The sequence below is a fragment of the Rhineura floridana genome, chromosome 10 (genome assembly GCF_030035675.1).
Source record: "Rhineura floridana isolate rRhiFlo1 chromosome 10, rRhiFlo1.hap2, whole genome shotgun sequence".
In the NCBI taxonomy this organism is placed as follows: domain Eukaryota; kingdom Metazoa; phylum Chordata; class Lepidosauria; order Squamata; family Rhineuridae; genus Rhineura; species Rhineura floridana.
In genome coordinates, this window is record NC_084489.1 from 30,001,248 (window position 1) to 30,023,825 (window position 22,578).

Here is a 22,578-nt window from a genome sequence, read left to right on the forward strand (position 1 = left end):
CGCCACGAGGAACAGGACATACTCATGGACATAATGAAATGGGATTTAACTGTGTTGTCTAGAAATTGTTTAGCCTTGTGTTCAAGATTATTAGAGTTGTAAGCACCCTCCAAAGAGTTTCTGTAGAAGAACAGCAGCTCCAACAAGGGATGGTAGAATCCTAGGATGTGACACTCCATCATCTCGTTAGTGAATAAACTGCCCTCACATAGCATTTTACACTGCTTCTATTTCTCTAACATTGAGACACCAAAGGTGGCTTTTATATCAGAGGCAAGCGGTTTCTTGTAAAACAAGGGGATAAAGGCTGACGTTGCCTGGCAAACACAGATGCCAGGTGTTGGCAGTTAATTTCTCTGCAATAAAGGAGAATAGAAATGGGGTGTTAAAAATTCCTGAAAATAGGTTAATACCCTAAATATATTCTGCTACCTTTTATGATTCTCACAGAATTAGAGATGATAAAGCAATGCTGTCTCTTACTAAGTGGAGAATGATTCTGTGAGCAGTTTAAAGAATTCAACCAAAGAAGCAGGCCACAAAAGTCAAAGGACAACTCTGAATGAGTTAATGTTAGGAAACACTGGCTGTGTCCCTGTCTCGAGCATCAAAGCTTTGTTGCTAGGCAAATGTGTTAAGTGCAAATTCTCAGCATTTATGGTGGAAGTGAGGGTGGGAAGAGATAGCATTTACTAGGGGCTATGTTATGCTAGCTTCTGCTAGGGGGTAATTCTATAGTTATTTATTAAATTTATATCTCACCCTCCCAGAAGGAGCCCAGGGTGGCAAACAAAACACTAAAAACATTCTAAAATATCTTAAAAACAGACTTTAAAATATATTAAACCATCTTTTAAAACATATTAAAACAATGCATCTTTAAAAACACCTTTTAAAAAAAGCATAGGTGCCACAACACTAAAAGTCCGCTTCCTACATTGTGTGGAATGGACCTCCTGATAAGACGGTATCTGCAGGAGGCCCTCACCTGCACAGCACAGTGATTGACTGGGTATATAAGGGGTAAGACAATCTTTCAGGTATCCTGGTCCCCAGCTGTATAAGGCTTTGTACACCAAAACCACAACCTTGAACTTTGCCCAGTAGCTAATGTTGGCAATACCTGCTGCAGTGAGCAGTCACACTGATTCATTTTGCACCAGCTGCAGCTTCCAGACTAACCTCAAAGGCAGCCTCACATAGAGTGCATTACAGTAATCCAGCCTGGAGGTCATCAGTGCATAGACAACAGTGGTCAGGCTATCCTGGTCCAGAAACGGCCGCAGCTGTCTTACCCGCCAAATCTGGTAAAAGGCACTCCTAGCCACTGAGTCACCTGGGACTCTAGCAACAAGGATGGATCCAGGAGCACCCCCAGACTATGAACCTGCTCTTTCAGGGGGTTGACCCCATCCAAAGCAGGCAACTGACAAATTATCTGAACTCAGGATAAATAGTTGAATACTAAATATTTGGATGCACTTCAGCAAATTAGGCAAGACAGCAGCAAATACAGAATTAGAAATAATGGGCTAGAATCACCTGAAAAGTTTTGTTCAAGAAGATGGTTCTGCATTTAAAGGGACTGTTCTTGAGGATATGTATTTTCAGCAATATGCACAGTGCTGGTGTTGGCATACCCTGTTCTACACTGAAAACAGTATTATATAACAAGTCCATCATGAGTAACATCATTGGGGGTGGGTGGGTTCTAGCTACGCCTCCACTCCCTATCTTTCGAAGCCTTCTAAGAAGCTGCTGCAGGAGCGGGACTGTGAGCAACAACATGGGTGGGGTGTCTCTAGGAGCAAAGTTGAACTGTCTAATTTCCTTTTATTTTTGCTATTTGCTAAGTAGTGTAATGTTGCCTGCTAATGGTTGTAATGTTATATTTACAGTATTGAAAAGGCTTTTTGTGTTTGCTGTGATATTTGTTATGTTACTGTTTTATTGCTGCTTCATTATTTTTGTTATTATGAAATTGTTTTGGAATTGTTTACTTTGTTGTAAGCTGCTTTGAGCACAATTTTTTGTGGAAAGGCAGCATACAAATAAAAAGGATGACAATGATGCTTGAATGGCAAGACAAATCAAATTCATGCAGGGGTATAGTCATCCAGTGTCTTGGGAGATCTTAGACTCTTTACTTTTTTAGGAGCAGAGTCCCAATGTTGCCAGCATCCTGTGAGCCAATCAGCATGAAAGGGGAGTGTCTTAGCCACTGAGAAGAATCTTCTAACATGCTTGCTTGATCTTTCCTGGTGATTGGAGCCAATCAGAGTGAAAGGAGATGAGTTAGCCACTGAGAAGAGTCTTTTTAGTAGCTAACACTCTCCCATTTCATGCTTATTAGCTCCTAGGAACATCTGTTGTGGGAGAAGGCATTAACAAGCTCATTTGTAACCTTGCAAGAAAAAAGGGGGAGGGGAGCGGCTATGACTAACATGAAGGGACCCTGCACTTCTGAATTTGCCACTATACTACTGGTCACATGACTCAAGAGCTCAGGGCCCTGGATAACTTCCTTTTTGACTCAGGGCCCTGTATAATTTCCTTTTTGACTCAGGGCCCTGTATAATTTCCTTTTTTGGATTTACAGCATCAATATTTTCCTACCAAACCAAAGCATTAAGAGGGAGATCTCAGCCTTTAGTTATTTTAAGGCAAATATTCTAGTTTCCAGCTCTTTCTACTACACAAAAACCAAATCCCAACCCTGTGTGAAGGGCACCATAGCAGTCTAGCTTACCTTTCGCACTGATACTACGTAGATCTGTGATTTTCATTAAGATCTTTGGAAACATATGAGGCTTGGTGGGTCTTCTTTTTCTGATGTAAATTTTGAGAGCTTCCAGCAATGGCTCCTGTAGTTCATCTACTTTTGCTGGTTCTTCGAGGTCCTGGCGGTCTAGATGAAATATACAAATTTTAATGCCAGCATTCAAATTATAGTGAACAAATTCTGCCTATCTCCAGTTCCAATCTCACATGGTGACACCCTGCACAACTTTCTGGGTTGTTCCTAAGTAAACTTGCAATGGCAAAATATTTACATACTACTGTAGAAAATATTTTCTGCTTCTCTCCAAATGGACAACTGCACTGCCAAATGTAAAAATTTGTGTTTACTTAAGAAACCAGCAATGAAGTGTAATGTAAACCTTTTTTAATTTGTAAAATGAAAATCAACTCAAAAATTGTAAAATTCTTCTGTTTATATGATCTGGTTGTTTTATTTCATAATACCAGAGCAGTGCTATTATGTCTGTGTACCAGCAGGTGTCAGCAAAACACTGAGGTAAGAGCCTTTAAAAAAATCTTAAAAGACTGAAAACTGTCACCAATGCTTCCTGTTTAATACATTTGCCTTTAAATTTTGCTTAAAGCAACAGGTGAGGTGTATTTGGATTGTCTTGGTCAGATGAAATATCTGTAGGGATTTCAAGGGACTTTGTTAGGGTTCATGCAACTGTATGACTATTTAACTGTAATGTAGGATTTGATGATGACACCACTACTACTACTCCATTAGTATTTTAATATAATGTGTATACTGGGAATAATGTCAAAATCCCTTGGCATGGGCATAGTCCAGAAACAGAGGGCTGGAAGAAAAGTTCAAACTTTCGCCTCCCCAGCACACCTAAATTCAGTCCAAGATTTCCTCTCCTCTTTTGCAGCTTGTTTTGCACTGGCAGCAGCAGAGATGAAAGGACAACCTCTGGCCACAATGGCCATTTTGTTTCCCCTCAAAGTCCCATCTTGGCAACAGGACACTACAATGTAGAGTCATTCACAGAGGCATTTCTGAGGGAAAGGCCACCCATTCCCCACCCCTATCCAAACGCCACTATTTTTCCTCAGGAACTGTAGTTTGTTAAGGGTGCTGAGAGTTGTTAGGAGCCTCTTATTGCCTTCATAGAACTACAATTCCCAGAGTTCCCTGGGAAGATGGATTGACTGTTAAACCACTCTGAGAATTGTAGCTCTGTGAGGGGAATAGGGGTCTCCTAACAACTCTCAGGTATAGCAGTGGCTTAGGCTAACAGCATTGTGAAAGGAAAGGTGATTTTCAAAGTAAAGGAGTGAAGGAATTTACCTTTGAAGTATAAATATCTTCCCTCAGACACTGTTTACTTAGAAGCAAGCACCATGGAGTTTAACAGAACTTGCTTCCTATGAGTATGTTGAGGATTACAGCCCTCACAGCCTTTGACATGCATTCATATTTTAAACAATGTCTTTAATTCATTGATATTCAGCTGAAATGGGGAGCTTTGATCATCTCATAAAATGAATAGTATTCCTGTGAGTCCTGGGCCTAAGGACATTAGGTACAGGGATCATATTCCCAGTATTTGGCCTGGGAAGTTCAGGAGAAATGTTTCCTGGGAAACATTTCACATCTAAACAAACTCTGATAAGCCCTGAAGATATCGTACTTGCTTAACCTGCGATCTCCCTGTAGCTCAGTGGTAGAGCACCTGCCTTGCCTGCAGAAGGCCCAGCTGTCCACGGCATCTCTAGATAGGATTGGGAGAAAACCCTGCCTGAAACCTCGGAGAGCCATTGACAGTCAGTGCAGACAGTTCTGAGATAGATAGTCCAAAGGTCTGACTTGCTATACGGCAGCTTCCTCCGTTCCTCTCTCCTGTGCCTGTTTCAGCATAGGGAAAGACAAAGCAGACCACTGGGAAAGGTCAGTGCAATGCAAGTCTCTTCTTTTCACTCCACAGCCCAAGCCTCCGTGATCTGCGCATACCTCCACAGATTAAGCAGATGGCACTAAGCAGGCCAGTTTCCGTGTCATCCATTTCCAGGGGCAGGAGCTGGTTGGCAAACGTGAACACAAGATCAGTCAGGGGACCAAATCCAGCATTATGCATCTGAGTTCGGTTCAGTGTAAGGCCGTCAGAAAACGTCATTGTGTCTTGTTCGGGCGTGTATCTTGTGCAAATTCTAAGGATCTGGAGGGAAGGGGGGAGAAAAAAACGTTTAGTTATGAACTTTTAAATTAGAGGAAAAGATTCCAGTTATTTAGGTGTGCTCTTCAAAGGCAGATGTAGTGGCTGTATTTTTCTCTATTGTCTCAGCCTATGGGTTGGACCACATCACAGACTGCCTCCTTGGGAACTCTACAGCTCTGGGGCCAATTCGAGCCAAAGTTATGTTTTATATCCCATTGTTTTTAGTATGAAGATTAAGCACAGATTGCGCAGCCAATCCTATGCCTGTTTAAGAAAGACTAATGAGTTCAGTAGGTGTTGGCCATGCTTGCTAGGGCTAGTGGAAGTTGTGGTTCAGTGACATCTGCTCTAAAGGAAGTTTGAAGATGATTGCAGCCAGTATCTCCCAATGGGAGAGTCCCAATAGGAGTTAGACTGGCTAGATTCTGTCCTGAATCTACAGTGCACACGTTTAGTTCCTGTTGTTTTCTCAGATCCCCCTCAACACTTTTACCTTGTAAGTGGCAATTTTTACAAGGAAGACTAATAACAACACCAGCAAGGTGTATAGCACTATAGAGATATCATTCTTTGAATATACAGAAATTCACACCCAGCTTAAATTCAGGATTATTTTCCTCCCATCTGCAACCTCCCAACTAAATCCCATATTTCCAAAAAATTCCCACCGTGGTCATGGCAATGCTGTGATATGATTTCCCTGGGTGATGCCCACCAGACTAAGGCCACCCGAAGAAACTATTTGTCTCACTCAGGGGATTTCCAGGCAGTTACTCTGAAGGTTTATGTGCATCTATTGCACATAAAGCACCACATACTTTGATGGTGCTGTATAAATTGTAAATAATGATTTGTCATTGAACCTCTACACTTCCATCGGTTCATACTGTTGGTGGTAGTGAACACAGCATGATGCAGCAACCCACATTGCAGGAGTTGTGTTATGTGATGGGGACAGGGTAAAAAGGGCTCCTGCATTCCACAAGAGAGATGTACAAATGTCCTGCTATTCACCCCCAACAGGGTTCAAATTGAATGCTCCAAAGCCTTTGCAAGCATTCCTCACAAGAATGAAGAGCACTTGCAGAACAGCCGCTGCCACTGCTACAGACCCCCTCCTTCCCTCCCCCCAATAACCCACCAAATTAATGTTGGGGCATAAGAACATAGGAAGATGCCTTACACTGAGTCAGTACATTGGTCCATCAAGCACAGTATTATCTACACTGACAGGGAGAGACCCCAGTGTGAAATCCAGGAGATCTGCTGCCATAAGGGACTGGGACTGAGATGACCAGTTCCAGAATCCCCAGTCAAAAGGCTGGGAATTCTGGGATTTGTAGTCTTATGTCCCTGTCAGGAAAAGAAGCTGAAGAAACTCAGCAGCACCACCACCACCACTTCATTTCACCTGCCCAAGGGAAGTTTCTCAGTCTTGGGATAGAGGACGACAGTGGCAGCTCACAGGACTGAGGTAAGCATGGACCTGGGTGCTATTTGAGCAAGGGTGTTTACTTTTGCAAGCACCCGCCTCAAATGCTCACAACCTCTCGACAGGATTTGTACAGTGCAAGCCATGTCAAATAAACAGAACTTGGATTATTCTTCTGCTTTCAGCTTAGCACCCAAGCACCAGAGGACACAGGAAGAAGCCATTTGTATTTATCTCTTTCTCTTATCCCCAGAAAATGGGAGAACAAGTGGCTCAGGCTTTGTTAACAGATTTTAGAAATAAAGTGACACATCCCAAAAGACAGTCCAAGCTTTGATGGACCAACACAGAGTTAGGCACAGTAGGTAACAGGAGGAGGCCAACTCTGCCTCTCCTCTCTTCATTATTTGCATATATAAACGGATATCTTGCCTTAGCTAAGTGAAAGAACTTTGAAAAAGACCACATGGAATTTGTTGCCACAGGATGTAGTAATGGCCAGCAACTTGTTATGTGCCTTCGAGTCGATTACGACTTATGGCGACCCTATGAATCAGCAACCTCCAAGAGCATCTGTCATGAACTACCCCTCAGATCTTGTAAGTTCAGGTCTGTGGCTTCCTTTATGGAATCAATCCATCTCTTCTTTGGCCTTCCTCTTTTTCTACTCCCTGTTGTTTTTCCCAGCATTATTGTCTTTTCTAGTGAATCCTGTTTTCTCATTATGTGTCCAAAGTATGATAACCTTAGTTCAGTCATTTTAGCTTCTGGGGATAGTTCTGGTTTAATTTCTTCTAACACCCAATTATTTGTCTTTTTCACTGCCCATGGTATGCGCAAAGCTCTCCTCCAGCACCACATTTCAAAGGAGTTGATTTTTCTCTTATCCGCTTTTTTCACTGTCCAACTTTCACATCCATACATAGAGATCGGAAATACCATGGTCTGAATGACCCTGACTTTAGTGTTCAGTGATACATCTTTGCATTTGAGGACCTTTTCTAGTTCTCTCACAGATGCCCTCCCCAGTCCTAGCCTTCTTCTGATTTCTTGACTATTGTCTCCATTTTGGTTAATGACTGTGCCAAGGTATTGATAACCCTTGACAAGTTCAATGTCCTCATTGTCAACTTTAAAGTTACATAAATCTTCTGTTGCCATTACTTTAGTCTTCTTGACACTCAGCTGTAGTCCTGCTTTGTGCTTTCCTCTTTAACTTTCATCAGCATTTGTTTCAAATCATTACTGGTTTCTGCTAGTAGTATGGTATCATATGGTATCTGCATATCTTAAATTATTGATATTTCTTCCTCCAATTTTCATACCTTTTTCATCTTGGTCCAATCCCGCTTTCCGTATGATATGTTCTGCATATAGATTAAACAAATAGGGTGATAAAATACACCCCTGTCTCACATCCTTTCTGATGAGGAACCAATTGGTTTCTCCATATTCTGTCCTTACAGTAGCCTCTTGTCCAGAGTACAGGTTGCGCATCAGGACAATTAGATGCTGTGGCACTCCCCATTTCTATTAAGGCACTCCATAGTTTTTCATAATCTGCACAATCAAAGGCTTTGCTGTAATCTATAAAGCACAGGGTGATTTCCTTCTGAAATTCCTTGGTCTGTTCCATTATCCAACGTATGTTTGCGATATGTCTGGTGCCTCTTCCCTTTCTAAATCCAGCTTGGACATCTGGCATTTCTCGCTCCACATATGGTAGGAGCCTTTGTTGTAGAATCTTGAGAATTATTTTACTTGCACAGGATATTAAGGCAATAGTTAAATAATTACTGCATTCCCTGGGATCCCCTTTCTTTGGAATTGGGATGTATATTGAACACTTCTAGTCTGTGGGCCATTGTTTAGTTTTCCGTATTTGTTGACAATTTTTTGTCAACATTTGGACAGATTCAGTCTCAGTAGCTTGTAGCAACTTTATTGGTATCCCATCTGTTCCTGGTGATTTGTTTCTTCCAAGTACTTTAAGAGCAGCCTTCACCTCACATTCTAAAATTTCTGGTTCCTCCATGAATGAATCTGCCATCTTTGTATCTCTTTTATAGAGTTCTTCCGTGTATTGCTTCCATCTCCCTTTTATTTCATCTAGGTCAGTCAGTATGTTCCCCTGTTGATTATTAAACATCCCTACTCTTGGTTTAGATTTCCCTTTAATTTCTCTAAACTTTGGAATAGGGCTCTTGTTCTACCCTTTTTGTTGTCCTCTTCTATTTCCGTACAAAAACTATTGTAATAGTTCTTTTTGTCCCTACGTACAAGTCGCTGTATAGTTGCATTTAAGGTTCTAGCTGTGTTTCTGTCTCCTTTTGCTTTCGTTCTCTCTTTAACCATTTTCAGAGTTTCTTCATAGATTTTCAGATTAGACAAATTCATGGGGGAATGGTTACTAGCCATGATGGCTATGTTCTCCATCCACTGTCAGAGGCAGTATACCTCTCAACAGAGAACAGAATGCTGGACGAGATGAGCCTTCAGATACAGCAGAGCTCTTCTTATGTTCTTATCCATGTTTTTCAAGGTGGCTCACTATCGAATACATGTTTTAAACCTTCCTCACAATTGGGTATGACCATTGTGCTGGGGCATCATTCCAAGCTCAGCTTCATGCTGATTTTCCAGAGATATGACAAAACAAAAGAACAGGGGAGGTGGGTCATTTATTTCTTGGCTGGACTGTTATGGGAGAAAGAAAGGGTACATTTGAACGGGTTTTCTTCATAGTTGTGCCCAAAAGGAGAAAAGCAATGTGTGTCGCAAGTACAAGGGACCCTTCTCAGAGTCACCCAGAACAGCCTGCATTCAGGGAAAGTGATCTGCCTCTTGTTGCTACTTGGGAAGAATGTGGTCTCATTGGGTTACATAGAATATTGCCAGTGACAAAGCGACATATTCCGAGGCAAGATCCTTTCTCTGATTTTACCCTTGCCACAACTGTTGACCATAATCTGGTTTTATGAGAAAAGGGCAAACAGGATGGTTTCTGGTTGAATTATTTATGAATAGTGGAGCATGGAAAACCAAACTCCAGAAAAGTGCACCCAATAATACTCGATGATGAGGCACAAGCTGAAATACAGTTTCAAAGCTTCCCACTATTTGTTTTCGTCATTAATCCCCACCCAACCCAAAGAGATTATTAGCTGGCCACAGTTCACATTCTTTGCTCTGCAAATCACACTCCATCAGGGCTTACTTCCAGCACAAGCAGTCAGCTTTGCTTTAAAGGTGCATTAGTAAGCAACGGAAATATGGTTTATACAAATGTAGCTCAACAGAGGGAAAAATTTAATTATTTCTAAGGCAACTGAAAGCCTTCCTTTAAGGATCTCACATACTTGGGGGCTGACTAACATCAGAGCTGTCTCAGTTGTTTTCATCTGTGCCTGGCAACGGATGGCAGGCAGAGTAGAGAGGAAACTGGGGAGGGAAAAGGCATGTTGAGGTCCACTAGGAAGTGTTTTCGCTGGCTGCTTTGCCCTTGTTTTTCTCTTTTTGCAAAAAGAGGCAAAAGGCTGTAATATGTAGAGCTGGCAATTGTTGCCAATGAGGACAAATCTTTTGACTAATCTGGCTTTTAATCCACTCTAGTTTAAGTACATTTTCTGTGCAATTCTGAGCCCTGCTGCTGCAAAGGGTTCGGGTAACCCTCTGACAGGCTCCACTGGCCTACATGGATGCGGAGAACTCTGCTACTGCGGAGGGGGGTCTGCTGCACCAGTGGAGTGGGAAGCTAACGCTGGCAGTTCTCCTGCCAGGAGTAGCCTTGCAAAAAGGCCCAAAATGCAGGGGTAGGCTCCCTGCTGCAGACATTCTCCTGAACGTGACAACAGAAAAGACAGCAGAGGAAGCATTGTGACTTTGGAGGTGGGGCTAACTGCACAGTCATGAGCTCCCGTTCTACATGCTTAAGTGGTATGAAGAGGGCTATTATCTTCACATTTGCTGTTGCTCTTTTACGAAGAAGCAGCACAGCTAGGGATGGAGGAGAAATTCAGTTCACATATCAAGCCGAATCTTTCCAGTTTGCAGCTTCTGAAACGGTATGACAACCAAAAGACAGCCATCCTTTGAAATTTGCACTTATCCAAATTTTGCAACCAACCAATGTTTGCAAAAATGCACATATTAGGAAAGAAAGCATAAAAGTGACAATAACATACAGAAATGCATTATATTAGAAGAAACTGCTTGTAAAAATGTGTACATTAGTCAAAATTGCATACAAAAATTAGATTAGGAGAAATTCACACTCAAATGCTGCAGAATTTTCATGGCGTTTTTAAAAATATTGCAGACTGCTACAGAAAAGGGAGACCTGAATTTAAGACTGGAAATATGTGAAACTGAGAGAACCATAACTGACAGATCTTTCCATCCCTAGCCACAGCAGATTCACAGCCAAAAATAGATGTGATAGGAGCAATTATGTGTGTCTACACCTGAACCACCACCATTACCAGTCATGCAGTAATAGGGGAGGGTCTGGTTTTAAAGGGGCCTGCAACTGCAGGCCTTCCCCCTCTCCCCAGTTTACTTCCTTGTACTTATACACAGAACTACTGCCATCATGACCAGGTTGCAAATTAATGGTTAGTTTTGATGTAAATACACTTCCCCTTTTCTCAAATTTGATGCCTGAAGGAAGAAATTAATGCTTGTTCTCAGCTGATTTAGCTGGCAGTTTTAATGTGTGCACTGATTCAAGCTTCCGGATTTAGAAAATGTGGTATGATTTTATTGATTTTATACTAAGATTTTAATCTGGTTTTATACTGAAAGTGGGTTTATTAAATCCTGGACAGAGAGGTGAAGATAACATGTTTTATTTTAAGTGCATGTTTGTAATCCTTTGCTGCATTTTAGGAATTGTGAGCTGCTTTGAGGATTCCAGTTCAAAAGCAAAATGCAAATCTATATTATTATTATTATTATTATTATTTCTAATGTTTCTAACAGAAATGTTCTTCTCAGGAAACACTTCTCTACTGCTAAACTATGCATTATAAATTCAGTATTTTCCAGCTTTCTCCAAAACTGACCATGAAACAGGTGCATTCTCCAAGTTTGGCTAATAAGCCAAATTGAGATAAGACACAATACTGTTGAGGAAGAACATTTACATTAGTGCACTGGAAAATCAGCTGTTTCATTTCTCTTTCACCCATCTTTTGTACCACCTTAGCAATCTGGCTGCAGCATTCTGCACTAGTGTGATGTTTCCACGCTCTTCATAAAGTTCTCTCCAATATGTGTTGCTGTATACTATAGCCAGCATGGATTTTTCACATTCCGCAATGTTAAATGGAAAATACCCCCACATGCCATTCTGATGCTTCCCATAAGCTCATTTCAAAACAAAACCTTACAAAACTTATAGTTCTGAACTCAGAAACGCTTGCTTAACAACCTTGTCAATTTTCATGGCGATACACAAAACAGTCACAGAGAATAGACAGTTCAAAGTGTAAAAAGAGAGAGAAAAACCTCAGAGCCATTTTGGACTTTTTTCTGCCAGTTCTCATAATCTGTTGAAATTCATTAAAAATCAGCCATGTTCACAGAGTACCTGTAATCCTAATACTGACTTTACCCCATACTCTGACCTTCATCTACTGCAGTTTAAAAGTTAAAAAAAAATGCCTGGTTGATTTTTAATTAATTTAATAAATTTTGGCTGGAAGCCTATTATAACACGGGGCATGCTCAGTAAGGACCAACTGTCAGTGTTCTAAAGGCCTCACAGCTGCTGGGCTTGGCTAATAAGAGGGCCACACCTACACCAGACTTGATTTCACTTCAGACAGTCATGGCTTCCCTCAAAGAATCCTGGGAAGTGTAGTTTGTGAAGGGTGCTGAGAGGATACTGCTATTCCACTGAGAGAATGGTTAACAGTCAGCCACTCTGATTGAAGGTCTGTGAGGGGAACAAGGCGTCTCCTAGCAACTCTCAGCACCCTTCACTAACTACACTTCCCAGGATTCTTTGAGAAAAGCCATGATTGGCTTTGAGCCATGGCTTTGAGAGAAGCCATGATAAATTCTTTTAAACTGTTTTTAAAAGATGTGTTTTTAAATTTGTATATTTGTTTTTAATGTTTTTAGTTATTTTAAAGTGCCCAGAGAGCTTCGGCTATGGGGCGGTATATAAATACACTAAATAAATAGATAAATAAATAATGATTGTCCAAAGGCCTGGTGTGGATGGGGCCAGGGACAGCTTTGTTTTAAATTTGGGTGGGAGGTAGGGCTGCCAGGTTAGGGCCTGAGACTGATCCTGTATCTTTAGGAGAAGAGAAAGTCAGCCAAGTGCAGGTGTTCTTGCAACTCTAATGGGAAAAACCACAAGGTAGAATTCTCCCTTCCCCCAGCCCAACTTTGAAAGATACAGAAGACATCTTAGTTGCCAGGCCCAGCCTGGTCAGTTTTACCTATCCTAATTATGATTGCATAGGAGTATATCCGATTCAACTCAATAATCATACAAATGATCAGACCTACCTTTTCCCTCCTTCCCCTTTCCTCTCCCTTTCTCCTCCCCTGCCCTCTTCCTTCTTCCGCCTCCCCTGCCCAGTCCATCCCTCCATCCCCCCCAGTCAGTTTTACCTATCGTAAGCATGATTGCACGGGAGTAAATCCCACTGAACTCAATAAACATGCAAATGACCACATCCGTCCTTCTTCTCCCCTCCCCCTCCTGCCTGCTCCCATCCCAGTCCTCCCCTCTGCCTTTCCACCCCTCCCTCCTCCCCCTCCTCCCTTCCCCATCCCCTGTGGTCAGTTTCACCTATCCTAAGCATGATTGCCATGTGTGTGTGTGTAAATCCCACTTAACTCAATAAGCATGCAAATGATCAATACATTCTCAGCAAACTTGCGCAGGATCCCATTTCTTACCTCCCGGATTAAAAAGCAAGGAAATTCACTAATAGGCAAAAAACCTTGCGGTTTAAGAATGTACCTATAGCCCACAGATATTTCTACCAAACTTTAAAAAGCAGGAAAATTGGGCAGTGTGATGTTCCTATATATTAGTGTATATATGGTAAGTGCTGGTTGTTTAGAGTATACATGGTAAGTAGTGAAAGAGGAGGGGGAGTGAATGGGCAATAGAATGCTTGATGATTGGCTGAATGTTTAAAATGGCTGACAGTATAAATGAAAGGATGACAGGTAAATCTGGGTGAATGTGAGGTGGTAAATTGTGGAATAGGGGGGAGAAGAGAAAGAGTGGATTGCTTGGTGGGGTTTGAGAGAGTTGTTTGCCAGGAGAGCGTGAAGAAGGAGGGAGGTGGAGTTCGGATTAGTATTGAGTAAAACCATATGCTTATATGCCTTAAGAAGAAATCTTGTTAATCTTGTTAGCTTTGTTATCTGTAATAAATACTTAATTTGGTTTACCAAAGGCCTGATCCTTGGCTGGGGTTTCACAGACCAGAAGGGAGAGTAAGGTAATGACCAAGGCTGAAGGGGAACTGTAACAAATGGTGGCAGCGGTGAAGAGAATAACAATACCAGTATTCAGAGTCTCTGGGAATACTAGTATTGGGACGTTACTGGTGGTTGCCTAGCAGGGGGATCTGTTGAGATCTGTGCTAGAGCGGGGAGAGAAATCATAAGAGAGAGCGGTCCGGACAGGTGGAGTCCCTGGTGGTGCCTAGAGACAGGCAGTAACCATGAGCAGGTAGGAACCTGACAGGGAGAGCCAGGGAAGGAAGCATCACACGTGGTGTCAGTAGCGGTGGGATACGAACAACAGAGAATCCAGATACGAACAACAGAGAATCCAGATACAGTGGTGTGGCAAACAGAAATAACAAGATTTCTTGTGAGAGTGACTGGCAAAGAGTGTGTGGCAAAGAGTGAGTGAACTCAAACACCATGGCTGAATACATAAAAATGAAAAGAGAGGAGCTGGTGGAGAAGTGCATAACATTCAATTTACCTCACGAGGGTAAAGGGGTAGATGAATTGAGGGTAGCACTTATAGGATTTGCTACTGCCCAGCAAAAACAACCTGTCAGGGAAGAGACCCCAGAAGGATATTTAAGCAATCCCGCTTATATAGAGTACTTGAGAGAGAAGTTAAGAGGGAGGCTGAGGAAAAAGACAAGCAGAGGGAGTTGGAAGCTGAGAGATTGAAGATGGAAGCTGAGAGATTGAGGATGGAAGCTGAGGAAAAAGACAAGCAGAGGGAGTTGGAAGCTGAGAGAATGAGATTGGGGTTTGAGGAGAGGGAGAAGCAACGAGCATTGGATGCTGAATTACAAGTAGAAAAGTTAAAATTTGATAGAGAGAAATTTCACTCTGAGGAGACAAGGAAAGACAGAGATGGAGCAAAAATAAAAATTACTCCAAAGGACTTTGCTGTCTATGAGCCTGGTCAAGATCCTCAAATTTACCTCAGCACCTTTGAAAAAGCAGCTCAGTTGTGGGGGCTACCTGAAGATAAATACATGCAGTATTTATCAAATCTGATTAAAGGGGAATTGGCTGAGGTATACCAATATTTCCCCTCAGACAGGCCCGTCACCTATGCTGAATTCAAAGAAGCAGTGTTTAAAAGATTCAGACTGGGGCCTGATTATTTTAGAAAGCTTTTCAGAAACTGCCAGATACAGACAGGGAGGTCTTTTGTGGAACTGGGAGCAAAGTTGATGGATATATTTGGAAAGTGGATGAGTAGTGCCAAAGCTCAGTCAGTGGAAGAGGTGAAAAGCCTCATGATACTGGATCAATTATACCATCAGTTACCACCAGAAATAAGGCTCCTGGTCAAAGACCGTTCCCCTACATCTGTGCAGGAGGCCACAGAGTTGGCGGATCACTTCGCCTCCAATAGAACTGGCTGGGTGGGGAAAACATCAAGAGAGTTTAAACCCAGACCATATAGTGCTGGCAGAAGGGATGTGGTACCACAGCGAGTGAGTCCTCCATTAAAATCTGAAGGGCACAGGACACCCCAGAGTGGATCTGTGTACCCTAAAAGTGAGGAGAAATTATGCTACAAATGTGGTAGACCGGGGCACCTACGTTTTCAATGTGAGGTTGCCAACCCCATTAGTAATCCTGCTCAGACAAGGGCAGTGAAAACAGAGCCCAAGGCTTTAGAAGCAGCGAAAAAGGTTCAGTTTTGCCAGATAAACTGGACAGAAGTAACAGACCTTGATTCAAGTCTGAGAGAGGAAGTGAGTGTACAAGGGGCAAATTATTGGGCATTGCTTGACACTGGTGCCGCTCAGACGTTACTGAGGCCAGATTTAATAAAATCTGAAGAAATATTACCTCAGGAAACAGTGACTATCCAAGGAGTGAGGGGTCAACCAGAGAGTTTGCCTGTGGCCCTAGTGAAAATGGAATGGAGAGGCCGAAAGGGCCAATATAAAGTTGGTATTAATGCCCAGCAACAAGAACCAGTAATACTGGGAAGATATGTTATGGGGGCACAGGGGAAAATATATGTAGTGACCAGACAGCAAATTGGCAGAGAAAAAGAAGCCATATTAAGGGGGGCTGAAACAAACAGGGTGGAATCTGTTAACCAGCCTCAGGTCACCATAGCAACCACTAGCAGGCCTGCTGAAGAAGACAAACTGTATCAAGTGGTCTCTGGGGAAGAAGCAGATCAATTCAGGGAAGAGCTGCATAAAGATATAAGTCTGAAGCAGATAAAGGAACAAGCGCTGACCCAACAGATCCCTTTCACTGACAAACTGAGGAATCAAGTTGTGTGTGAGAATGGGATTTTATATAGACTGTGGATGCCCGATGAGAGAAAGGATGAATGTGAACCAGTGAAACAAATGATGGAAGTGGTGAAAGAGAATTTGAGTCATGCACAGGAGAAGCAAAGTTACTGGTATGACAGAACAGCCAGAGAACGTGTGTATGAGGTGGGAGATATGGTTATGGCGTTCATACCCAGGAAACATGACAAATTACAGGCTAACTGGGAAGGACCATATACCATCAGAGAAAGGCTTGACACAGTGACATATGTAACCACCACAGACCAATTAAACAAAAGCAAAGTGGTTCATGTAAATATGTTAAAGCCTTACCATACCAGGGATGCAAAGGTGTTGCAAGTTACCTTATTCCCTGAGGGAAGTGGGCCTGAACTTCCAGATTTGGTACAGGAAAGCAAAGACAAAGGAGGGGTAGATCAAGTGGAATGGTCAGAGGAGGTGAAGGAGGAAGTAAAAGAAGAGATTCTGAGAGTTTTGAAAACCTATAGGAATCTCTTTAGCAACAAACCTGGCCGAATCAGTATAGTTATACATTCCATTGATACTGGAGATCATGCCCGACTTCCGGGAAGGGTGACTTAGCCTGTGCCTGCTTTTGAGACGGGCTCCTGCCTCAAAAGAAGCTTATTCAGATATATCAGTCAGTTTTTTCTTTTTTTTTGACTGATTAAACTTCTCCCGGGTAGGGAGAAACGAAGAGATTAACCTCAAAGCCTATTTTTGTTGGGACGACCAGATCTCATTAATTTATGGGACGAGGTCCAGCCGACGAAGGTGGGACGGATTTTCAACAGCAAGCTCTATCTGATAAAGCGAACGTTCACCTTATCTTCTAAGAGAGAACGCACTAACAGGCAAGCACCCTTCTTTCTATATTTTTCTTTTATTTGACTTAAATTGTTGCTGTTTAAAAGAGATTTGCCAGATTGATCGGTTTTTGACATCTCACTGGGGAGCCATAACTTCTCTCTGCTACGCACTAATTAATAGCTTATCTCTGTTTTTGTTGCAAAAAGCTGTCCTGGATTTGCATTCTAAAGATATACACAGAAGAGGGATTTCTATTCCAGATTTTTATTTTGAAGAATATTATATTGTCTGAGACTACTCTCTTTTTGGTCTATTTTTTTTTGACGAATCTGTTTCCTGACGACTGCCATTAATTGTTTCGATCCTGGGAACTGCATTTTGTTTACTTAACTATGGAGAGATAAGGCTGTCTGCTTTGTTTATACTGTGATGTCACCAAGTTTGGAGTATTAACCCAATTGTTGCTGAAATAAGAAGTGGTTTTCCTATATTTTTCTTTTAAAATGGCAATTAAGAAAGTGGCTGAGAATCTGGAAATAACTATGTTTCAGAAAATAATGGATGAGATTGAGATAACGAAACAAAACCTGCGACAGGGTTGTAAGGAGCTGAAAATTGAATTGAGTAAAATGACGCAGGAGATTAAAGATATAGGGGTCCCTGTGAGAGAGGTGACCCTGGAAGGGGTCCCTGTGAGAGAGGAGACCCCGGAGATTGGAACAAACGTGGAACAGGAAAAAGATTTGGAGTCTATGGACTTTAGAAATAAAATCTATTGTTTGGAGACACAGGAGATTAAAGACATAGGGGTCCTTGTGAGAGAGGAGACCCTGGAGACTGGAACAGGGGTCCCTGTGAGAGAGGAGACCCTGGAGACTGGAACAGGGGTCCCTGTGAGAGAGGAGACCCCGGAGATTGGAACAAACGTGGAACAGGAAAAAGATTTGGAGTCTATGGACTTTAGAAATAAAATCTATTGTTTGGAACTCAATGTTATCTCTGAAGAAATTAATGAAGATCCTAGAGATAAAGTTATCAATGGCATGGATAATCTTCTGGACTGGAATGATGTGATGGAGCCCAATATAGAGAAAATCTATGGAATTAACTGCAGCCATGTGACAATGGAAAGACTTTCAAGAGATGACCCAGTGTATTTTGAAAAAAAGAACAGAGATATGATTTTACAGCAGTATTTCAGCAACCTATTCAGAATGGATGGCAAGAAAATATTTGGGATAGAGGTAATTCCCATCAGACTCTTACTATATGACTATGGCTTTGACAGCAAGATTATTATGGAATACTGATAATGGAAGATTGGATACCGAAATTACTGGACTTAACAAGACTACTGAAGATGGAAGATGGAAAATGGAACTAATAGGGATAATAGAATAATGGCTACTGAAATTACTGAACCTAACAGATTCTGATGTGATGGATTAATTGAAATGTTTATTTTTACTATGGTTATGACAATAAGATTATCATAATTAGTAATGAGATGGATTAATCGATATGCTTATCTGGAAAAAAAAAATTGATAGATATATTTCTTAAAGAATTGAAACCTCTCTTTGACTTTTTGTGGAAAGAATAAAGTAATGTTTATGAGATTTGATGATTAAGTAAGATAACTATTGGAGGAAAGTGATTTTATAATATGACTTAAGAGACAGGATTGTTATATATTATAGACTTATAACTGATCTGATCTTTGACAAATGGGAAGTCAATATTTTACTCTTTATTTTTTATTTTTTATTTTTATTTTTATTTTTTATATTTTTTTTTTTTTGTTTAACTATTTTTGATTTTGTTTTTTGTCTTTGTATGTTTTATGATTTCGTCTTGTATGTTTTATGAAAATTTGAATAAAAATTATTGAAAAAAAAAAAAAAAAGATACTGGAGATCATGCCCCAATCAGATCTGTTCCGTACCGTGTGAATGGGAAAGTTTTGAATGAGATCAGAAAGGAGGTGGAAGATATGCTGGAATTAGGAGTGATCAGGGAATCCATCAGTCCCTGGGCCTCAAGTATTGTCTTGGTTCCGAAAAAAGATGGAACGACAATGTTTTGCATTGATTATCGGCTAATCAATAAAATTACTGTCCCAGATGCGTATCCTAAGCCTAGGGTAGACGCTATGTTAGAGTTATTGGGGGCAGCAACCATTATCTCTACATTAGATTTCTGTAAAGGATTTTGGCAAATGGAACTAGACGAGCAATCCAGAGCCAAAACTGCCTTCAGTACACCAGATGGGTTATATGAGTTTGTGACCTTACCCATGGGACTAAGGAACTCACCAAGTTCATTTCAGAGGCTAATCAATACTGTGTTGCGAGGCATGTCAGATTTTGCAGTGGCCTATATCGATGACGTGGCCATTTTTAGCAAGTCGGTGCCTGAGCATGTCCAACACCTGACAACAGTATTGGAGGCCTTAAGAAAAGCAGGCCTCACAATAAAAGCTAAGAAATGCCAGTTTGGACTAAAGGAAGTAATCTATTTAGGACATAAGGTGGGGAGTGGGAAAATCACCCCCTTATGGAGCAAGGTGGAGGCAATACAAGCGTGGCCGATCCCCTTAACCAAAAAACAAGTAAGGGCATTTCTGGGTGTGGCTGGATTTTATAGGAAGTTTGTGAGAAATTTTGGGGAAATAGCAACCCCCTTGCATGAATTAACAAAGAAGTGTTCTGAGCGTGTGGTATGGACGGATGAATGTCAGAAGGCTTTTGATCTGCTGAAGCAAGCCTTGTGCCAAGGACCCATATTAATAGCACCAGACTATGAGCAACCATTCATCGTGGCTACAGATGCGTCAGACCTCGCGCTGGGAGTCGTCTTGCTGCAGGAGAGAGAAGGCACCAGACATCCAGTGGCATACCTGAGTCGCAAGCTGACGCTGAGGGAGAAAAACTATTCGTCGGTCCAGAAGGAGTGCCTAGCGGTCGTGTGGGGACTGAACAAGTTGCGCCCATACGTGTGGGGACGAAGATTCACAGTGACTACAGATCATCGGGCCTTGTTATGGTTGCAGACTATGAAAAACCATAACACTATGCTGCAGAGGTGGTCCTGGGCCCTACAGGACTATCAAGTGGACTTCCAGTTCATAAAAGGCAAGGACAATGTACTGGCCGATGGACTTTCCAGGCAAGTGGCTGGGACTGCAGTGACGTGACCAGACAGAGGAACAAAGAAAGACATTTTCCCCATAGAGATTTTTATTTGTTAACGCGACGTATAAATCCTGGAACAGGAATAATACTCTGCCGTTGTTTAAGGGGGGGGGAAATGTGATGTTCCTATATATTAGCGTATATATGGTAAGTGCTGGTTGTTTAGAGTATACATGGTAAGTAGTGAAAGAGGAGGGGGAGTGAATGGGCAATAGAATGCTTGATGATTGGCTGAATGTTTAAAATGGCTGACAGTATAAATGAAAGGATGACAGGTAAATCTGGGTGAATGTGAGGTGGTAAATTGTGGAATAGGGGGGAGAAGAGAAAGAGTGGATTGCTTGGTGGGGTTTGAGAGAGTTGTTTGCCAGGAGAGCGTGAAGAAGGAGGGAGGTGGAGTTCGGATTAGTATTGAGTAAAACCATATGCTTATGTGCCTTAAGAAGAAATCTTGTTAATCTTGTTAGCTTTGTTATCTGTAATAAATACTTAATTTGGTTTACCAAAGGCCTGATCCTTGGCTGGGGTTTCACAGACCAGAAGGGAGGGTAAGGTAATGACCAAGGCTGAAGGGGAACTGTAACAAATGGTGGCAGTGGTGAAGAGAATAACAATACCAGTATTCAGAGTCTCTGGGAATACTAGTATTGGGACGTTACTGGTGGTTGCCTAGCAGGGGGATCTGTTGAGATCTGTGCTAGAGCGGGGAGAGAAATCATAAGAGAGAGCGGTCCGGACTGGTGGAGTCCCTGGTGGTGCCTAGAGACAGGCAGTAACCACGAGCAGGTAGGAACCTGACAGGGAGAGCCAGGGAAGGAAGCATCACAGGCAGCTATAGTGAATGGACCAGGGGAGCAGGAGACCTGAACTCCTCTTTGAGATATTGTACTGCCCTACAAAGTTCTCAAAATGCAAACACAATTTGGGTTGGTCTTTCACAGTCCAATCCACTTGCTGTGTAGCTGGGAAGAATTTGGTAACATGTGCCTCTGAGCATATGGTGAGTGGTGGCAACACCTGTAATCAGCCCAAATAATAGAAAAAAGATACATCCTGTGCTGATCTTGTTTTAGCCGGGAGAAAGCAACATTATTAAGACAGTTGATATAGTTGAGATGGTCACTTTAAATATGTCTGATTTCCTTTGCAATTTTAGTGAAGTTTCCTATAGGAAATCATTTTCTTTTGCTTTTGTTTCTATGAATATATGAAGTACAGCAACACTTTGCAAAATTTATACTAAAAAAAACTCCAAACATAATTGTGGAATAATGGCACTGACTTCTGCAAAATAGTCTCCAGTGGACCTCAGAAGTATCTCAATTTGCACAAGACAGTGGAAGGTGAAATATATTCTAGCAAAATTCTAGATGTGCTTTATGTTTTTAATTGATCGTGAACACCTTGCCCTAAATAAAGTGGTTTAAACACAGCAGGCTGAAAACATGCATCCTCTTTTTTCCAACAGCTAGAGTCATTGCTGAAGTAGCAACATATTGTGATCACTCTGATTTTACATCAAACTGCAGTTTCAGATTCAACTGTTAATGCACCCAAAATAGAAATAGAACATAACCTCCAATATAAAACACAAAAGGCTGTCTTCACCATCACATGACAATGACCAATAAAAAAGCTTTGAAATTAATAAAAACACATTTGACACAGATTTCTAGGATGAATAAGGAGGGGGGAAATTTTCTGGTTTAGATTCTCTGTAGAAACATTAGTAACACAGGAAAGAAGCAAAGTAAGAAGAACACCAGCAAACATACAAAAACATAATTCTCCATCTTTGGAGATGGCAGGTGTTGCCACCACTCACCATATGCTCAGAGGCACATGTTACCAAATTCTTCCAAGCTACACAGCAAGTGGATTGGACTGTGAAAGACCAACCCAAATTGTGTTTGCATTTTGAGAACTTTGTAGGGCAGTCCAATATCTCAGAGAGGAGGTCAGGTCTCCTGCTCCCCTGGTGCATTCACTATAGCTGCCCAATTTCCCTGCTTTTTAAAGTTTGGTAGAAATATCTGTGGGCTATAGGTACATTCTTAAATCGCAAGGTTTTTTGTGTATTAGTGAATCATAATTAAGTGTAGCAGGAAAGGGTACCTTAGGATCAGGGCCTATATGGGAAGGATTGGGGGGCTAAATTTGGGGCATGGAGCCTCCAATTCCTTATCCTTAATCTAGACCAACCCATCGCTATAAGATAGTGTCTTCTATACATGAAAAACCACCACACTTCAGTCCCCTAACATATGAACATGCCTCATTGTGATGACAATGGGCCATAAGCAGGAAGAAGAGAAGCACATGCTTCACACATCTGGCAATGTGTGCTACCAGCAAAGTCATCTGGTAAATTATAAGGCAGGACTTGGGGCAGATGTCCAACAGAA

At 41.7% G+C, this 22,578-nt stretch overlaps 1 protein-coding gene across 7 annotated transcripts in view; it reads right to left on the minus strand.

The window, feature by feature from the left end:
- Positions 1-22,578, minus strand: part of RARB (retinoic acid receptor beta) — a 527,110-nt gene that overhangs the window by 17,215 nt on the left and 487,317 nt on the right. For all 7 annotated transcript variants that reach the window (XM_061587702.1, XM_061587698.1, XM_061587700.1 and 4 more), the window contains 2 exons: positions 4,763-4,967; positions 2,750-2,908 (listed from right to left, as the gene is read on the minus strand). In XM_061587702.1, the coding sequence (XP_061443686.1) occupies positions 2,750-2,908; positions 4,763-4,967 (364 nt within the window). The remainder of the gene's footprint in view (positions 1-2,749; positions 2,909-4,762; positions 4,968-22,578) is intronic.